This window comes from Dreissena polymorpha, chromosome 1 (assembly GCF_020536995.1).
Source record: "Dreissena polymorpha isolate Duluth1 chromosome 1, UMN_Dpol_1.0, whole genome shotgun sequence".
Lineage (NCBI taxonomy): Eukaryota > Metazoa > Mollusca > Bivalvia > Myida > Dreissenidae > Dreissena > Dreissena polymorpha.
The window spans coordinates 52,139,005-52,156,672 of NC_068355.1; the positions used below are offsets into that span (position 1 = coordinate 52,139,005).

At 35.3% G+C, this 17,668-nt stretch overlaps 1 protein-coding gene across 4 annotated transcripts; it reads right to left on the bottom strand.

Annotated features, from left to right (window-relative positions):
- Positions 1-380: 380 nt before the first annotated feature.
- On the bottom strand, positions 381-10,047 carry LOC127880765 (uncharacterized). Of its 4 annotated transcripts, none has more exons than XM_052428148.1 (9): positions 9,944-10,047; positions 9,566-9,648; positions 8,597-8,693; positions 6,919-7,059; positions 5,571-5,684; positions 5,176-5,268; positions 4,659-4,876; positions 4,041-4,302; positions 381-3,300 (listed from the first exon to the last, which is right to left on the bottom strand). In XM_052428148.1, the coding sequence occupies exons 3-9, from the start codon at positions 8,622-8,624 to the stop codon at positions 3,032-3,034; spliced, it is 1,125 nt and encodes a 374-aa protein (XP_052284108.1). In that variant the 5' UTR covers positions 8,625-8,693; positions 9,566-9,648; positions 9,944-10,047; the 3' UTR covers positions 381-3,031. The 4 variants fall into 4 exon arrangements, with proteins under 4 accessions (XP_052284108.1, XP_052284098.1, XP_052284119.1 ...); XM_052428138.1 differs by having other exon boundaries at positions 5,176-5,286; XM_052428159.1 differs by lacking the exon at positions 8,597-8,693 and having other exon boundaries at positions 5,176-5,286.
- Positions 10,048-17,668: the final 7,621 nt, after the last annotated feature.

Sequence of the window (17,668 nt, forward strand, 5' to 3'; positions counted from 1 at the left end):
CTTCCATAATTCTTGACAACGTTTTACCTAAGCTGTGTTATAAGCAGATTTTATGCAAGAGTAACTGAAATCCGGTAAAAATTAGACCAGTTGATATGCATAATAATTGGATTTGTCACCTGTATAGAGCCTTTAAGATGTTACGAGTTGTTTCTTACAACATATTTGCGATAACAGCCAAATGCTCAACGTAAATTTCATATAGACTGTACGTTAAATGCTGAGTCTAGATTGTCAGTAATATAAATGTAGACGAAATAGTTGGGAAGATCGACGATGGTTGAAGGAAAACAATACACAATTTATCAATGAATAATTGTTTCAAGCTGTGAAATTATTAAACAACTATGAAGACATTTGATAAAGTAAAATTTGCAGCATTTATTGAATTTCACTCCAAGACACGTGTAAAGACCATGACAAAGTTGCTATATGCTTTACGTTCAAGAGATCACCAAAACATGTAATGGGCAAAAGAAAAGGTATATTATGTCTTTCCTTTTGATTTCAGATCATGTTTGAGCGTTTTTTAACCTTTTGTTGATCAATTGTCGTCTGATATAAATATTTGGATGACTTAACACATACACGCAACAATTATTATGACCACATATTAAACAAATAGCATGCCATTTGGTTTCGAATGTAAGGTTTCTGACAAGGTAACTAGTTCACGGCGAAACTCTCTAGATTATTCAAGTTGGAAAATCATTTTCCGTCAACATAGGCATCAGTGGGTTCGGCAGCTTATGTTTTAAAAAGATTTCATCTATGTTTTACAACATATTGACATACATATATAAGCTAGAAATTTCGCACAATTCGTTAACCAAGTTCTATAATCATATATTATGTGGTTGTTGAGAAATTACGTAATCTATTTTTGTTTTAGTTTTAGTAACATATTTATTTGTTGTTTTTTTCAACGCGTTTTATTACAAGATTGGAAACAGATACATATATAAATACATATGAAACACAATATTACCATATAATTATAAACATATCAAGAAATACATATTCAACACATCTAAAGTAATACGCTATATATATATATAATTGTAGACAGTGACCTACACAGTCAGAGCAATTAGCATAGAAGGTGGAAAAAATCCCTACATTTACAATAAGAGAAAGAATGACGTACACAAAAACACAGAATTTAGAGCTAGTGCTTAATGTCTTAGATCATGTTTAATTTTTTATTGAAATATTATACAAAATGAGTTCATTTCCGCTATACATTATACCCTTAAGGGTGTAAATATAACGTTTGTTAATAAACAAAATCAGAAACAATATTACATGTATGTCTTTGTTAGCGATTACATAACAAATATGTTCAAGGTAAAAACATCCCTTCATGTCAACAGACATTTAAAGTTTACAAACTGAAAAGAATGATGTAAATATAAGACAGTTGTATGTAATTTAGTGTTCGAAAAACAATAAAAAATATTATAAAGAGCATAGACGAAATAGTAGAAATGTATATTTTAGAGTATATAAATACATATGTAAAGAATGTATATATTGTTATAAGCAAATAATATCTGCGTATTCAGATGAATAAAAGGCATAAAAAGCAATACTAAGTATATTTTCAAAATAAAGACATTTTCCAGGATGTATACATATTTAAAGTATGAATAAATTGTAGTAAGCAAATAGTTGTTGTTTTTTCATATTCAGATGCAAATATGCATAGACAAACAAAAATAGGTATATGTTATTGTGATTTATGCCACATAAGTACTACCTATAATTTCATAACAATGTCTTAAACTACACTAAAATATTGCTTATATTATGTGTGGTAGAAGCATGTACACTACTTTATCGTACCACCGCATTGATATATGCCTGATATAACGTTGCCTGATATATTTTTTTTATATCATGGTCAACCAGAAGTTCTTATATCAGTCATATATGGAGGATGGTCATATAACTCAGAATCAACTAAAAAGTAATCATTTTTAGTAAAATCGAATCAGATCCCACAAAACAAACAATTTGATACCAAGATGTAATATATTTTAAACACAGTATGCTACACAAACAGCAAACAAAACATTTTTTTACAAATATTTAGCTCGCGTGCTCATGACGTCATTATTAACACGTCAAACGACAAAAGTCATATTCTTTCCGGCCCAAACTGCAATGTTTAGTGATTTTTGTTTCATTATGTCGTTAAAATTGGGGACGTCGAGGTAATTCTCTATTTATCATTTGCGAACTTAGTTCGCAATGTAAAATCACTACTTACTTTAACTGCTGAAGCTTAGTATCTGCTAAAACACTTACGAATTCACTAATGTAAACAAGAAACCGTCGGAGACGGGTGATGCTCCCCAAAGTGTTTTTGTCACAATATTGCACTATATATTCAGATAAAAGGAAACGTCTTGAGGGCACAGTAGTTGGGGGGACAATAATTTTTTTATAGAAAATTTCAAAGGGCCATAACTCTGTGAAAAATCATCCGACCAGAACTTGCTGATAATATGCACATCTCATCATGGTAGTGAAGCTTCCCATAAAGTTTCATTGAATTCCGGTCATTAGTTTCTAAGAAATAGCCCGGACAAAAATTGTGCACGGACGGACACACGGACGGACAGACGAAGCGGCGACTATATGTTCCCCCCAAACATAAAAAACGAAAAGAGAGCTGTATTAGCGTATACATTGTTTTGTAGAACATTGTATTCATTTGGACGAACTATTCGTGCTTGATATTTCATTAACTTGTGTGTTGGTATTGTCAATACATAAACAGTACTTTATTTTGAATAACTGCCAAAAGAATAACACTTTACGCAGCCAATTAAACCACTAGATCACAAACTTCTGTATTTAAATAAGGATTTTTCATTATAACAGAATTGTACTACTTGCGCTAGTTGGCACAAAAATGGTATGTTCTTTCGATCGCGATGTAGCATAGGGTACGTACATTCTATAAACCCGTATGTTCTGCTAAAAATGGGTTGGATCTTTAAAAAAAAGTTTAAAAATACATGTGTTAGCAATATTGTCTCCGCTGAAGTGTCCACAGCTCTGTATTGGGTTCTGCATACACCAGATTCCAGTCAGTATCGTTGTACATTCTGCATCCGAGAGCCATGTTGAATGTGTACAGTGCGCATGCGTAGTGCGTGCGACAGTCGGTGTTACATGCTAGCAATGAAGTAGCATTAGTTGTCGCAATTGCAGAAGAGTTGTATCCGGTGTTGGTCGAGTTTCTTTGAAAGTGGTTGCACATATATATCGATGGTACATAAACGTTTTCGTCTGCAAAACGTAGATTTTTAAAATTAAGTTTCGATTTATTTAAAGCTTGTACAACTACATACAGTTTAAAGATTATTGAGGCAACAAGAGCAATCGAAATTGTTTCAAAAATACTAGAACGTCTGAATCATATTTGGTTGTGACGTATTGGCATAAATACACTTGAACTTCATCGATGAAATTTGAGTACCAGTCTGAGAGACCGTTTTTAATGTGGAAACATAACCGAAGGGCCTATGTAACTATCCTAGAAAGACTGGGTAGGTCAAGCATAAACATTTTTCTAATAGTTTCCTCAAAACCGGAATGCATCAATCATATTAGAATATCTCCTGCACTATAGATTAAGGAAAAGAAAAAATATTTAATGACAAACCATAATCGCACAAATCGTACGGTATGTGAGTAGACTTTGTATGCTTAGTATGCTTTTGGTTGTTAAGTTGTTTGACAACGCCGTTTTCAGCAGTTTCTCGCCTATATCACGGCGACACAAAGCACACGTTTCCTGGGAAAGCTGGTTTACCTGTACTTTGTGCCCAGACTTATTTCAATAATAATCTTCTGCCCCTTTTGAATCAGAGATAGGGTAAGAATTGAGTAAGAAAGGAATTCATGACAAATCGTACACATGTTACGAGCCCCGGTCGCCGCTTGATCCTGGCGCTGACTCAACAATATTTGTCAGCCGTGTGTCTACCTGCATGAAGATAATTCAAGCTAATGCGATTTGATCTCACCTGCAATTCCAATCACGTACACAACAACAGTCAACTTCCCACCGAAAGCCGCCTGGCTGTACCTCCCGTCCCCCATGGTGTCCGGAATACACACAGCAGATCCATTTACATTATCAGGGCGCCAAATTCGCACGACACTCCCGTCGAAGGCGACGATGACCCCACCGTACATGCACGGGGTTCCATGGAACATGGTGTTAGTCATGGCGCTACCAATCGTTTCAAACATGAAGCCTTCATTATTGCCATCTTGTACTTTCATCTGTAAAACGAAACGTAAGGAAGAAAAGATTACATAAAATGAAAATATCAGTCGCAAACACTCGTTTGGTAAGTCATAATTACTTCAGGAAATACTTTGTTTAAAATACGTTCAATCCTGTAAGTAAATAGTAAATGTTTAATGTATGTGCATGTGTTTTACAATTATAATCTGAAAATAAAGAAGACATGAAATATCACTAGCGTAAGAAGTTGAAGAAATCCTTAAAAGCGACACTTTGATTGGTACAAGCCGCTCAAGTGTTAACAGTTGTCGCAAAAACATGCAATGAGCACAAGATCATACATACATTTAGGCTCCAATAACATATCTTTTGAAAAATTTAGCATGTTTACCATTGCGTGCACGAGAACATCTTCCACTAGCACTCTCTCTCCCGGCAATGTGAGTTCCAATGTCTCGTTGACGGCATTTGGGCCTATGTTTGTAGTACCACTAAAGACCCGTGGAGAAGCTACGTCACACCAAGCAATGACCTCAACGTCGCCCTCATATGCGTACCCTAGAACGTTACGAGAACCCCACCCATCTTCTCGCTTGTAGAGTATACTTGCTAGAATAAAATTATGTACAGTTTGTAGTCATATTGCTACAATGTTAATAAACTATTGAATATCTATTGAAACGTTGAACAAACATTACAAAATTGCAAAATTGTATATGGTATTCAATTAAAGTTTGAACATGTCTTTAAAAATAGATGTTGTAAACTGGTGGGTATTATGTTAATTATTTTATAGAATATATTAATAAATGTCATCACTAAATATTTTGGTAGTGTATGCCACTTAAAATGGTAACACAATGAACTGTTTGCATTAAAATCAGCAATATCGTGAAAGGCGGATATACCTCTAGAAGTCCATATCCTGATTGAGGCATTGCTATAACCGAACCCGCCAGTTGGATCGTTTTTTGGCACTATGCGATGCCATAGCGACGTACCTGTATGACAATAGTCAGCTAAAATCATAATAAAGGTGGAATTCGTCAAAAATAGATATTTGGATGTACGTATTAATGAATGTCCAATGCTCATCAAATTGTCATCATCAGCAACAACACTTATGCATAATAAATAATAATCCAATTAATATGACATGTATATGTTTCGTTGACAACAATACAATAACTAACACTACTTTCACAATTGATAAAATAAAAATAAATAAGAGCGTCATTGAAATGCAAAATACATGCATCCATTCACATTAATCACGAACACTATTATTTAAGAAGCAGCTCACCCTGTGCGTCCGTGTACCAGTTCTTGTCCAAACTGTCAATCAGCCTTGCACGCACCTTCACTAAATCCGGGTACTTTGATAGACCATGATGCAGCTCCACAAACGTGTTGTCAACTGTGGCATACGTGTGTTAGAGTCAGATGCGTATGTTTAGTCATTTATGTTATTCAGACATGACTCATGTTGTCTTTAAATACTATATGTACACACTTGTTTTCGTAAAAATATAGTTAATAGTGTTCAAAATGGTGACGCCATGATGGAAATAAATTGTATTTATTGCATTTGTATGGATAAAGAAGAGGTGAGCAACATTTCATATACAACGTAACTTTTAGAAGTTTTATTCGAACAATTGGAAATGCATTCGCCTTTTAGTTGTTCACTCAGTCAAGATTGGTTTGCACGAAAGTAGATGTTTGACTCACAAACTACGGTGTGTTTGACTCACAAACTACGGCCAAATAATTCGGCCTTTACCTCACTTACCGACAGACGAATGAAATATCACAAAACGTAATGTTTTTTTCTCTCTAATTTTCGATATCATAAAGACATATGTCTCACTGCATATTTAAACAATTATTTTAAGTAACACTTTTTAGCTAATATATAACGTCATCTATTAGAAGTTTTATTCTTGATATGTTTATGCGGATAATACACGTTTTCGAGGGCATGATCATCTGCGGGCCTCGAAAAATCCGTTCCTGTCCGAGTGCGCATGTGTATTTTCGCTATTATGGCATAAACAAATCACACATACCAAAATAAATTAAAATAACATTGAAAACAATATGTCTTGTTCATTCGACATCGACAAAATAATTCGATTATTTCAATACAGTTTAAGGTTGTGTTTTACATATGCCTCACTCGGTCATCATTCGAAATGACGAGGCTTTACCTTCGGATAGGCAGTTTTCGATTTAAATGTGTTTAAACAGTGGATTAATGCAAAGTTGAAATGCAGCCGCGCAAAGTAAGAAATGAGGAATTATGTTGGAATTTACAGCAGGAACGTTGACGGTTCATAAACACTTACATTTACAGCATAGTCTTTTGAAAGTGTTTAGTAAATAACCTTAAGGATTAACGTCATTGACGTCTCCAATAAAATAAAGCTGTTGTCAAGAGAGTGCAGAAGGCTGGAGAAGGGAAGTAACTGCGCGTGGACCAGATTATGAATATGAAAAACACATAACAGGGCTTGAACGGCACGTGAATCGCCTTGTTAATACACGATTTCTCCCGATCAAGCCCTCCTTTCGCCAAGTTTCTGCACCCCGCCGGAGGGCATTAGAGATAGAGTTTATGCAATACTAGTCAAACAGGTTCGTTTACGTACTGTTAGATGACTTGGCTTGCATGTATATGTTCGACTGATTGAAGCACGGAGGTGGAAGCGCAAGCGCGGCCCAGCAGCGTACCCGGATGTTCACCACAAACGAAGACTGACTGTTAGGACCGGCCCAGTGCGAACGGTCTCCTTAACGAGAAGACTACAATTGGTTTTTATAACTTGCATAACAGCATATAAAACGAAGCATAACATGGTCAGATGCGTCATGGTATGCTCGAGTTTCCCGTAGTTCTAATATTTGGGCATGGACTCATGTCCAGTCTATAAAACATTATTTTCGATAAAGAAAACATAACGATGTAAAGTGTGTGCATTTAAAATTCAATTCTGTGTTCGTTCTAATATAACTTAGTCACAGTTTGTCAAAACGAGAACTTTTCGTCACATATTCAAATTAATAAATGGACAATTTACATCAGTGAGCGAAAAGGCACTGTTGACGGGTACTCGTACTGTAAATATATGTACTTTTACGAATAACCATCGTTAACAATTGCAATCATTATGGTGCGTTACAACCGCGAATTGATTTAATCATTAGAAAACTTCTATATGTATCGTTAAATATGCGTGGATTGCTTTTACTTCAGTCACAAATAGAGACCGATCACCGTCCTATCAGCGGAAGACTTATTTTTTCGCTCATCGGGCGCCATGGCGCTTGGCCGATGATCGCACGGACACCGGGTCATTTTGTAGAATCGAGCGGCGTCCGGAGTAATTTTAAGTCTCACTTAGAATTTTATCCGACGTCGGGCCCGGGAAGGATTCGAATTGAGATCGAAAAAAATATTGGAGGATCAACGCACGATATCGCCCGATATCGGATTCATTTAACGTGTATCGGCTAAATTTAAGGTATTTCCAAGGGGTATATACATCGGCCGGCGACCGTCTGATTGCCGGAGGGCCTCCGCACGATGACCGACGGCGCTCGTTATGATACAGTGCTGGGATATTTCGATAGTTTTACTCTTTTAAAAATCGGCACTGAACGTTCGGTCAGACGAGAGCCGACCTAGCATTTCTACGAGTTCGAGAAGTGTTTTCTTGTAGTTTATGTTGGCAAGTAGCCGTTCGGGGTCATAGTTCGTCACGAGGCAACTTTTCCCAACAAAATGGTACATGTACATTTGTAAATTGTATAATAATCCATTTATTTTTATTAGTTCTGTTGCAAGCCTAACTTGTGTTTTTAAAATACATAAAAATCATATTGCTGACGACTATAATATAATTTAAGATCATTATTAAGCAAAAGTAAGTCCCCCAAATCAAATCAAATCAAATCAATATTTATTTATTGTCGGTATGGTATACAAACATTATAACTTAAGCTATGAATAGCTTTTGACCGACAGCTTACCCCGGCCAGCTAAACCGGTAGAGTGCTGATCTCTGACTCGCTCATGGGTTGGTAAGTTTAAGCCTCAACTCGGGTTATCTCTTAGAAATAATTCCACTTAGGCTACCCTGTCCGTAACCCAAATTGCAGTCGAGGGTCACCGACATACATGTATCAAATACAATGTATGTGCTTATGTTAACATTTCCTGAAGATTCAACCACTGAGCAGGATAACTAAGTTAACCCCATATTATTAATGAAAAATAAATAAATATACTATTAGATGTATCAAACAGACCAACCAACTAGTACCTACTAGTACTTTCATAAGGAACATCATCCATTAACCATCTATACTTTCAGGTCTTTTGGTTCTGCTACATCAACAGGAATTAGCGTTGGGTTCATGTTTTCTGTGTTAATCATAGGGATTACAATTTATTATATTTCATCCCAACAACAAAATCTTTATAATGATAGTATTCATTTTACAGTCAGGTTTTACTTCTATTAGGTTAAAAACTAAATAGTGAATCAGCTTTTGAGATGAGCTTGTACCAAACACACACACACACACACAAGCTCCTGTAAATTTTATACACACTTTAATGAGCAAGTATTTGGACTCACGAATATTGCTTGTTGGAATGTCTCAGACTAACCAGGATATACAAGCAGTCTTCACTTTAGCATTTTTGAACAACTAGCCTGAATCTTTATGCATTAATAGAACAGATTAAAATACCCACTAGCCCGACTATATGAATCAGGAAACTTTAATAGCCCAAATTTAATACATTTCACTAGCCCCGGGCTGTTGGGCTAGGGATTAGCGTCAAGACTGTAAAAGCAATAACAATTCTTCAAACATTGATGCTTGTCTTGTTTTGAACAAATCTGCCATGACGGGTAGTTAATGGGGATAGCCCAACAAACAACCAGTTAAGGATGACTGTGATACTGCTGAAAGTTTCACCAATATGGATATTTAGCCAATGGACATTTGACCAGGGACACTTTATTTAATTCGAAGTAAATGTTTTCTTAGCAGTGTTAAAAGTCATGTCAACACATCACACGTTATGTTAAATGACTACATGACAACATTGGATGTGTAGCAACTTAAACCACCATCCATTTTATTATATTTCTGAATGTGTAGTATATTTTTTAATGTAAGGGTATGAAGTAGACACACATCTGATGTATCTTTATTTTATTTTTTTCAAAGAAGATAGTTATGTAACTGTGGTGATGTATACTATTAATTGCAAGAGTTAATAACATTTCAGGTGTAGAATTCTTGAGCTTCATGCAGAATGAGATACAGTATTCCAGTTTCTGACTTCTGTTGACACTGTGATGTTCCTGAAAAAAAGGTTTCTATAAGTTATAACAATAAACCATTCAATAACATTTAAAGACAACATAGTTTTCTGTTTTAAAATAATTGTTCTTTTCAAAGAAAAGTATTTTGCCAAAGGTAATCAAGCTTCTAATTTGCCCAAACTTAACAAATAATATATTTTTCCATACCCCACCCGCTTTTGGCATGTTTCGTTTTTACCTACTTTAAACACAACAAAATCAAAATAAAGCATAAACATGAACTACAATTAAATCAAAGATACTAAGCTAATAACAAATTACAAAAAAATCATACCATATAAGTTATATCTGCAAATTATTTGGAAATTATAATTGCATCAACACAGAACTCTATGCAGACGCACTGCAGTAGATGATCGAGTACCCCCCCCCCCCCCCGCCGACCTCACTTAATCCACTCAGAGTTGTCTCCCTTAAAATAATGTCGAAAAGGTCAAACAGATTTCCACTTGTAGCAAACGGAGGAATAAAACGATTCTTTTTCTTGTTTTTACATTTGTCTAATTAAAGAACATATAAAATATAAAGAATAGCACAAATTATCAGACATACATACATATGAATACATTTTCGGAAATGAAACATTTTTTTTAACTAATACGCGATGTCTCTCTGAACAACGGCGTTCGCGCAGACGACAAAGGTGTAATGATCGGCTTTTGACGCGCCACGACAAAGGTGTGAAATTACGCACTGTATTTTGCAGTTTTGACTTCGGATTAAAGATAATTAGGTGCGAATTATAGTGTTGGGACCGACTGAATCACTTCGAATTAACGATTTCTTCGGTTTAACGAAGTTCGGATTAACAATGAAATTTTACATTAAACAAAGGAGAACCAAAATCGGGACCAGAAAAATACTTCGAAATAACGGTGACTTCGGATTATCGGTGTTCGAAATAACGGTGTTGAAGTGTATATATATATATATATAATATCAGAATTTTTTGTCAAAATGATGACGAATGTTGTTTTATGACACATTGATAGTGTTTAAGTGACTTGGCCACGTGCCCAAAATCTTTGGAAAATACTACTAATGACAACTAACACCGGTTGACTTGAAAATTCGTTGTAAAATGTTGAATTGTGATTATTCAACTTGTATACTGTACAATTGTATAGTGTACACTTGTTAGATGCTGACTAAAAGCAGATTACTAAAACCGATCGTACATCTTAGAAAATATTTAACATTAGTAGAGGGAAAACTAGGCTTCTGGGACAGAACCGTTTCCCATCCGTTTCCCATCCGTTTCCCATCCGTGTCCCAGGCAATTCTATATATAAATGTATAATATCTTTTTCAAGATATTATATATCCCCCAGGAAATTCTCTATATATATAAATGTATAATATCTTTTTCAAGATATTACATATTTCCGAAAAGTCAAGCTCGGGGCGGCATCCCATTCGCAAACGCGGCGGCTCGAGGACTTTTGACCACTACCATTATTCGTGAAGGCCTTTGAAAAATATTTCGTTTATATGTTTAATTTCAAAGTCTTGGTAAACAATGTCGTTTGGTTTGATCATTCCGAGTAAGAATGCCGTGGTAATAGCACCTTTGCGATATTTTTTCTCCTTTATATCACACTCTAAGTTTAACACGTATTTGTCTATCAACCTAAGTTGATTCCGTTTTTTAACGTTCACCCACTGTTTCATTGACTCTTTAATGGTTGCTTCCATCTTTTCAAACTCATCGTTTTTAGTCCAGAGCATTTGATTAAGTTCATCATGCAGTTGGACGCTGTATGTTTTTGGTATTTTAAACGTTTTATTGAATTTTAATAAGGTAGACGTTCCATCGTCTTTGTCAATAATCATACCACATTTTCCGAACCCTAGAAGCTCCAAATACCTCTTATTTTCCTTATCAGTTTCACGCTTACTACATTCTAGAAAAAACGGATAAAATCTCATTTTTTATATTAAGGATGCTTTAGTTAAATTAGTTTGATAAAGCATACATTTGCATATATTGAATACCAATTTCCTCATCAGGTGCACCTGAGCTTATAGTAAGTCTATAAAATTTATAATCATCAATAGTTGTAGAAGGTGGAAAAGGTGGTATAGAAAAAAACGTAACAGCAGAACTAGTACCATACAGCTTATCCTTAGATTGAAGAAGAATACACCATTCTCTAGCATTTTTGCTACCTTCAAAAATCCATTTTGTAATAGTTTTATCTTTTACAGCAAATAGCGCAATTCTCCAAATTCTTACTGGTTCAGGACACTCAATTGTAATCGATCCTGAACCCCGAGTAGCCCACCCATTATCAGTAAGATTGTTAAAAGCATGATATGGTTTAAAAGATTGACCAATTACTGCGCTTGAAGTAACAATAAACCCAGTTACACTAACATTTCCTTCCAAAATAGGAATATATCCACTCAAACATGGCACACTTATGTTTTCTTTAGCTTTACTAATATGCTTATCAACATAATGTTTAGTTGCAGCGTCTTGATCGTCTGAAGGATTCAATACATTGATTATTTTGTTAGAGTTTATATTTAGTACACCTGTTAAAGCACCACCTGCTAATGGAAGATGCTTATCAACATAACTTTTAGTTGCAGCATCCTGAGCATTAATAGGATCACCAACACTTCTTATTTTGTTAGAACGCATTTTTAGTTCACCAGTCATAGTATCTCCAGACTTTGAAACAGCGCGATTATCAACATAATTTTTCGTTGCAGCGTCTTGAGCATTAGCAGGATCCAATACATTGATTATATTGTGAGAATCCATATTAATATTTGCGTCAGCGGCATTTTTACCATCTCGCCTTAAGAACGTATTAATGGCCTGTGATAATGTAACCCCTCCTGAAATCACTCTTTGCGACGATCCGACGTTTGTTTTACCAAATATGTTTACAGACATTTTTATATACACATTTTTTTTTTTAATACAATGAGTTTATCACATGTTGTAAGCTTACGCTCTCACATTGTTTAAGAATGTAAAGACATAGGTGACCACAAAATACCTCACCATCCGTTTGTACTCTTTCGCTATTATAATACACAGGATTCCTTATATAGCTGACGAGTTCAACAGGCGGTGCTAACCCATAACTGTCAAAGTACAGTTTTTCATGACCGTTTTTGATCCATGCAGTCCAGTGTGTACCATTTCCTCGCGAGTCGCATAGATTTAGAATTCCACACTCTTCCTTTTTAGGGCTTTTCGGAAGTTCATCGCGAACATAGACACCCCTAAAGTGTTTAATTTTTAACTTTTTAGCGGCATCTATTAACTGGAAATTGGATAGAGGTTCGTTTGGTAAGACAACTCCTTCAACATTAATATACTTTTCGGTATTAAAACTCATTTTATATAGTGCTATTAATGTTTTGTTTTTATGACCGTTTTTGATTCATGCCGTCCAGTGTGTTCCCGGCATATTGGGATGACGTGGATAATTGTCGCGCACATACCTTACTCTAACGTTTAAGCTTTTTAGTTGCTTTGCGACATCAATAAGTTGTGATGTGTTTGAGAACGTGCTGTATATGGGGATGTTGGGGACAACACGCCCACCCACGCTCTTAAACTTTTTTATTATTATTTTTTGATTGTCTGTGAGATTATTGCTCATTTTGTTTTTTTCTTAGGAGGTTATGTCCATAAGCCATTGTATGAATACCGTCTTTTAGTATAATACGCTTATCATCATTTGCGCTAAGAGCTACCTTATTGACCGTTTCAGTATATATTTCATGCGCGTATGATCTGAAAACGTTCATTGACCTTAGCACTTCTTGACGAGAAAACAGCGTGTTTTTATAATCGTTGTGTGTAATGGTGTTTTCGATAACGCTCTTTTTTACCCCCTTACACTTTTTGTTTTCCTTTCCTTCATACATTTTACAAGAATACAGTTTAGCTCGGAGTCCTACAAATTCCTCTATTTGTTTTCCAGCTGCCTCATCTTTGAACATTCCGAGAACCTTTTTGTTCACACCCGTTTTAATTCCGGAGGGGTGATCTTTTGGATACTCGCTTGTATCAAACAGTCTTTCAACATCGTTTGAAATGTCTGCATAAAAATCTTTAGTTTTAATTTCGTAGACAAGACTGTCTGTGTCTGTAAACAATAGCTTTGCCATTTGTCCATATTTAGCCTTGATGTAATTATAGTGAAACTCATACATGATTGTCTTGCTCAAGTCTAGAATAGACATTCCAAGATAAATGGGTTTGTTATAACATAACTTGGTTTTTTTCATATGTACAGCTATTAAATTTTCATCAAATATAGTCAAGCGGTCGAAATTAACCTTTGCAAGGAGCTTTTCCGCCTGTGTAATATTATTAACCAATCGGATATCAACACGATTTTCGATGTTCTCCATTGTTTTTCCAAACACACTGTTGTTCATCAACTTGAAGAAGTCTTTTTCAAAGTTGTTAGCTGCAGCTGTTCGCAATTCAGTGTTCAAGTCGATATATGTTTTTAACCAAGGGCTTTCATCAAACTTAATTCCTCTGTGATGTTGGTAACTCTGAGCCCTAGCTTTTCATACTGCTGCAAGTTTTCATAATGTACTACATACTTGGTTTTGTTGTTCAAGTTTGGAATAAGCTTTTTAACTTTTGATCCCTTAGGTATAATGGTTTCAGGGGCTAATGGATAGTCATTATGAAGATTATGTAATTCATCAGGATATTCCAAGTCAACTTCTAAAATACACCCCTGTCCTTCTGTGCATGAAATGTTTTTCCAATCGTTAAGCTCATTTTCATTCATCCACTTAAACCCCCCGGTTGGAAGTGGCTTACTCATCGCGCACCCGTAGAGATTGTTAGCATCCAGATAAATGATAAACGATGAGTCTTTGCTTTCATCATAATCATTGCCCATATACTTATTGTTTCCAATACCAAGACGCGTTGAAATTGTACTAACCCCACCTCGAATACCTTGCTTTAACATTAGCAACACGTCATAATCGTTTATAAGCTCAAGTTTTACCTTTGTCAACTTAAGACACGCATCCATAGATAGTCCTGGCGCTGTATAATACCATGCCGGATCTAGTTTATAGTATTTATTGCTAGCATCTCTGAAGTTTTCGAAAACGTCGGCTAGCAGCAAGACATCACTCTTTATGTAGAGTTCAAGGTAGTCTCTTATTGATTTACAGCCAAAAGCCTTCCATACTTTGTTTACAAATTCATAATCATCATTACTAATAGCCTTACCCGAGAGCTTTGAGTAGAATGCTTCCTTTGGGGGCAATGACGTTTCTGCGAGTTTTTCAACAGAGCTCACATAATCATATGGAAAGATGCCCTTTTGTTTCAAGAGTGTAAACTCATTACCGCTATAGACCTTAGCCAATTCATGAAACTGATCATCGGTAAGATTTCCTGATAAATCATCCAAACTCGATCGCATAAACCTATAGGTATCGATAAACCTAATATCACGATAAATAGGCTTTTTCTGTCCTTTTTTGTTTGTATACGTGTCAACAACAACCTTTTTACAGAACGAAATATACTTTTCCTCGTTATTTGGAATGCAGCTAATTCGTCCTCCAATACTTAACTTTTTAATAAATAGATGACAGTCATATCCAGAAAGATTGTGTAGTAATACAGGAATAAATTTAGGGATTTTATACCCTAAATTACACTTTGAATGTGCCGCTCCTCTAAACTTTCCTGTCAAGTGACAATGATCGCGAACCTTTGTATAGCTATCAGTGTTGCCTTCTAACCTAAACTCGCCTTTTTCACCTTCGCATATATGACATGTGGTTGCAGCATCGTATTTAGCTTGATCATCTTTTGTGAATATTATTTCCTTGGAAAATTTAAATGTGTTGTAAATATCCTTAGTGGTTTGTTCAACAGAGTTAACAAATAATTGCGCGACATCATCTGTTTGATTCTTAGCTGAATACACAACAGGCTCTCGACTATACAATGAGCCATCAGAGCATACCACGTGATAGCAAAACGCGCAAGGCGTATGCTTCTGGAACTTGTGTGTAAACGACGTCGCAGGATTCGGATTACAAGAACTAATAGGCTCGATAAACGATTCGAAGTCTGCATATATTACAAACGGAACCCTCATTGATCTACAGTAATGCTTGAAATACTCTGTGGTTCCCTCTGCTGGCATCACTATTTTTTGTGTGCTGTGTAATGAACAATATTCATTGTGTCTTTGAAGACCCTCAACTGTTCGATGACCTGTTAAGCACCTTTTACAATAATACATTTTATTGTGACTGGTTTCAGTTCGTCCCGAAGCTAATTTGTTAAAATTTTTAATCAAGCAATAATGTTTTGTTTTTCCATTTGAAATCAGCAATAAATCAATAGCCTTTTCACTTTTGTTTTTACTTATTATTAGTGGGTAAATATCCTTTTCTTTAAAATCATAACCGAATATATTGATGCTCAAGTTGTTGTTTCTTTCAAATTTACTTATTACATTTTCATCCACTGCAACTGGAAATTTAATACCATCCCAATTTAACGACTTTGCGTGTTCCTTTAATTGTTCGGTTATTCTTTCGGAATGTTTTACAATAGGATTTAATGCTCTCGTGACGCACCACTTGAAACATTCGTCATCTTCATTCTTTATGTTAATAATTGCCTTTTTAGCAGCCAACTCTTTCGGCAATGGAATGTATGATTTACCTTTTAACGGCTTATACGTACCGGTGTTAATTTCCAGTCTAATGACGGACTTTAGCCTCCAATTGCTTCCCTTCATTTGAAAATTTGCAAACGATTCCAAAATCCTATCTACCATTTGGGTAAATAATTCAGCAACATCAGTTCCCTCCAATACTATTTCAGTTCTTGAAACAAAGGGTATTTTTTCGATTACACCAGTTTCATGTTCCATAGAATGCCGCTCCATTTCACACACTAGCACTAAATTCATTTTTATTTGACGATGTTTGCTCATAAACTTTACAACTTCAGGTTTAACAATATCTAAAAATGTTGGAGCATCAGTTTTTTCAACCCCATCAATAACATATTGCCTTGCAAAACGTTTAAGTGCAGTTTTACTTTCTTTAATTACTATGGCACTTTCACTAATTTTAATATCACGTTCACTTCTTTGCTGCTTCTTATAGTAATTATTATAAATAGATTCGACTTCTGCTTTAAACGCATTAGCCTTTTCGCTTATTGCTTTTCTTAAAGGCTCTGGTGTATGTGTAATAATCCAATCATAGCTATTTTTTGCAGCTGTCTTTACAGGTTTAACAGCCCAATCATAGCTATTTTTTACAGCAGTTTTTACAGGTTTAACAGCCCAATTAAATAACCTATTTATCATAGTAGGTTTTTTAGCTGGTTCAGCCCTTGTATCCTCCCTCGCATTTTCCCATACATCATTATCCATTGCATCCTCCCTTGCATTTTCCCATACATCATCACCCGAATCCTCATCGTTGTGTCTGCTCAACCTCGCTATCAACTCAGCTTTTGTGAGCTTCGCATATCCGCACAGACCCTGATCTTTTGCGGCTTTCTTCAACTCTTTTACAGTTTTGTTATTCATTTTATATATATAAAAAAAATATTTAGATCATTTCAATTTTTTTTTATAAGCATGTGTTTTGCTTATAAAAACATGATCTCATACCTCATTCCATTTACCACTTGTCCGTTGTTTTTCTTTTTTATATTACAACCAAGCGCTTTTATTGCTTGGTATTTTGAGTTATAGGTTGTTTCCTCTCCAGTTTCAACATTCGTTAACTTAACAATTACTTTAGGCAAAAACTGTATAGGTCTGCCCCGCGGTCTTTTTTCATTAGGTTCTGGTATAACAACATCTTCTCGTTTCCAATCTAGTCCGTTTTCCTTTGCAATCAACATTAACTCCATTATACTTTGATTAGTCGTAGCAGGAACGTTAATACTTTCTAGCATTTTAATTAATACTTTCTTTGTGTACTTCATTTTTTTTTATATATAAAAAAAAACTTA

Coding starts and splice junctions, on each gene's coding strand:
- LOC127880765 (XM_052428138.1), bottom strand. CDS start 8,624: ATGGATGATGTTCCTTATGAAAGTACTA. Junction 5,287..5,570: donor CTGGTACACGGACGCACAGG/GTGAGCTGCTTC, acceptor TTATGATTTTAG/CTGACTATTGTCATACAGGT. Junction 4,877..5,175: donor CAGGATATGGACTTCTAGAG/GTATATCCGCCT, acceptor ATTTTATTCTAG/CAAGTATACTCTACAAGCGA.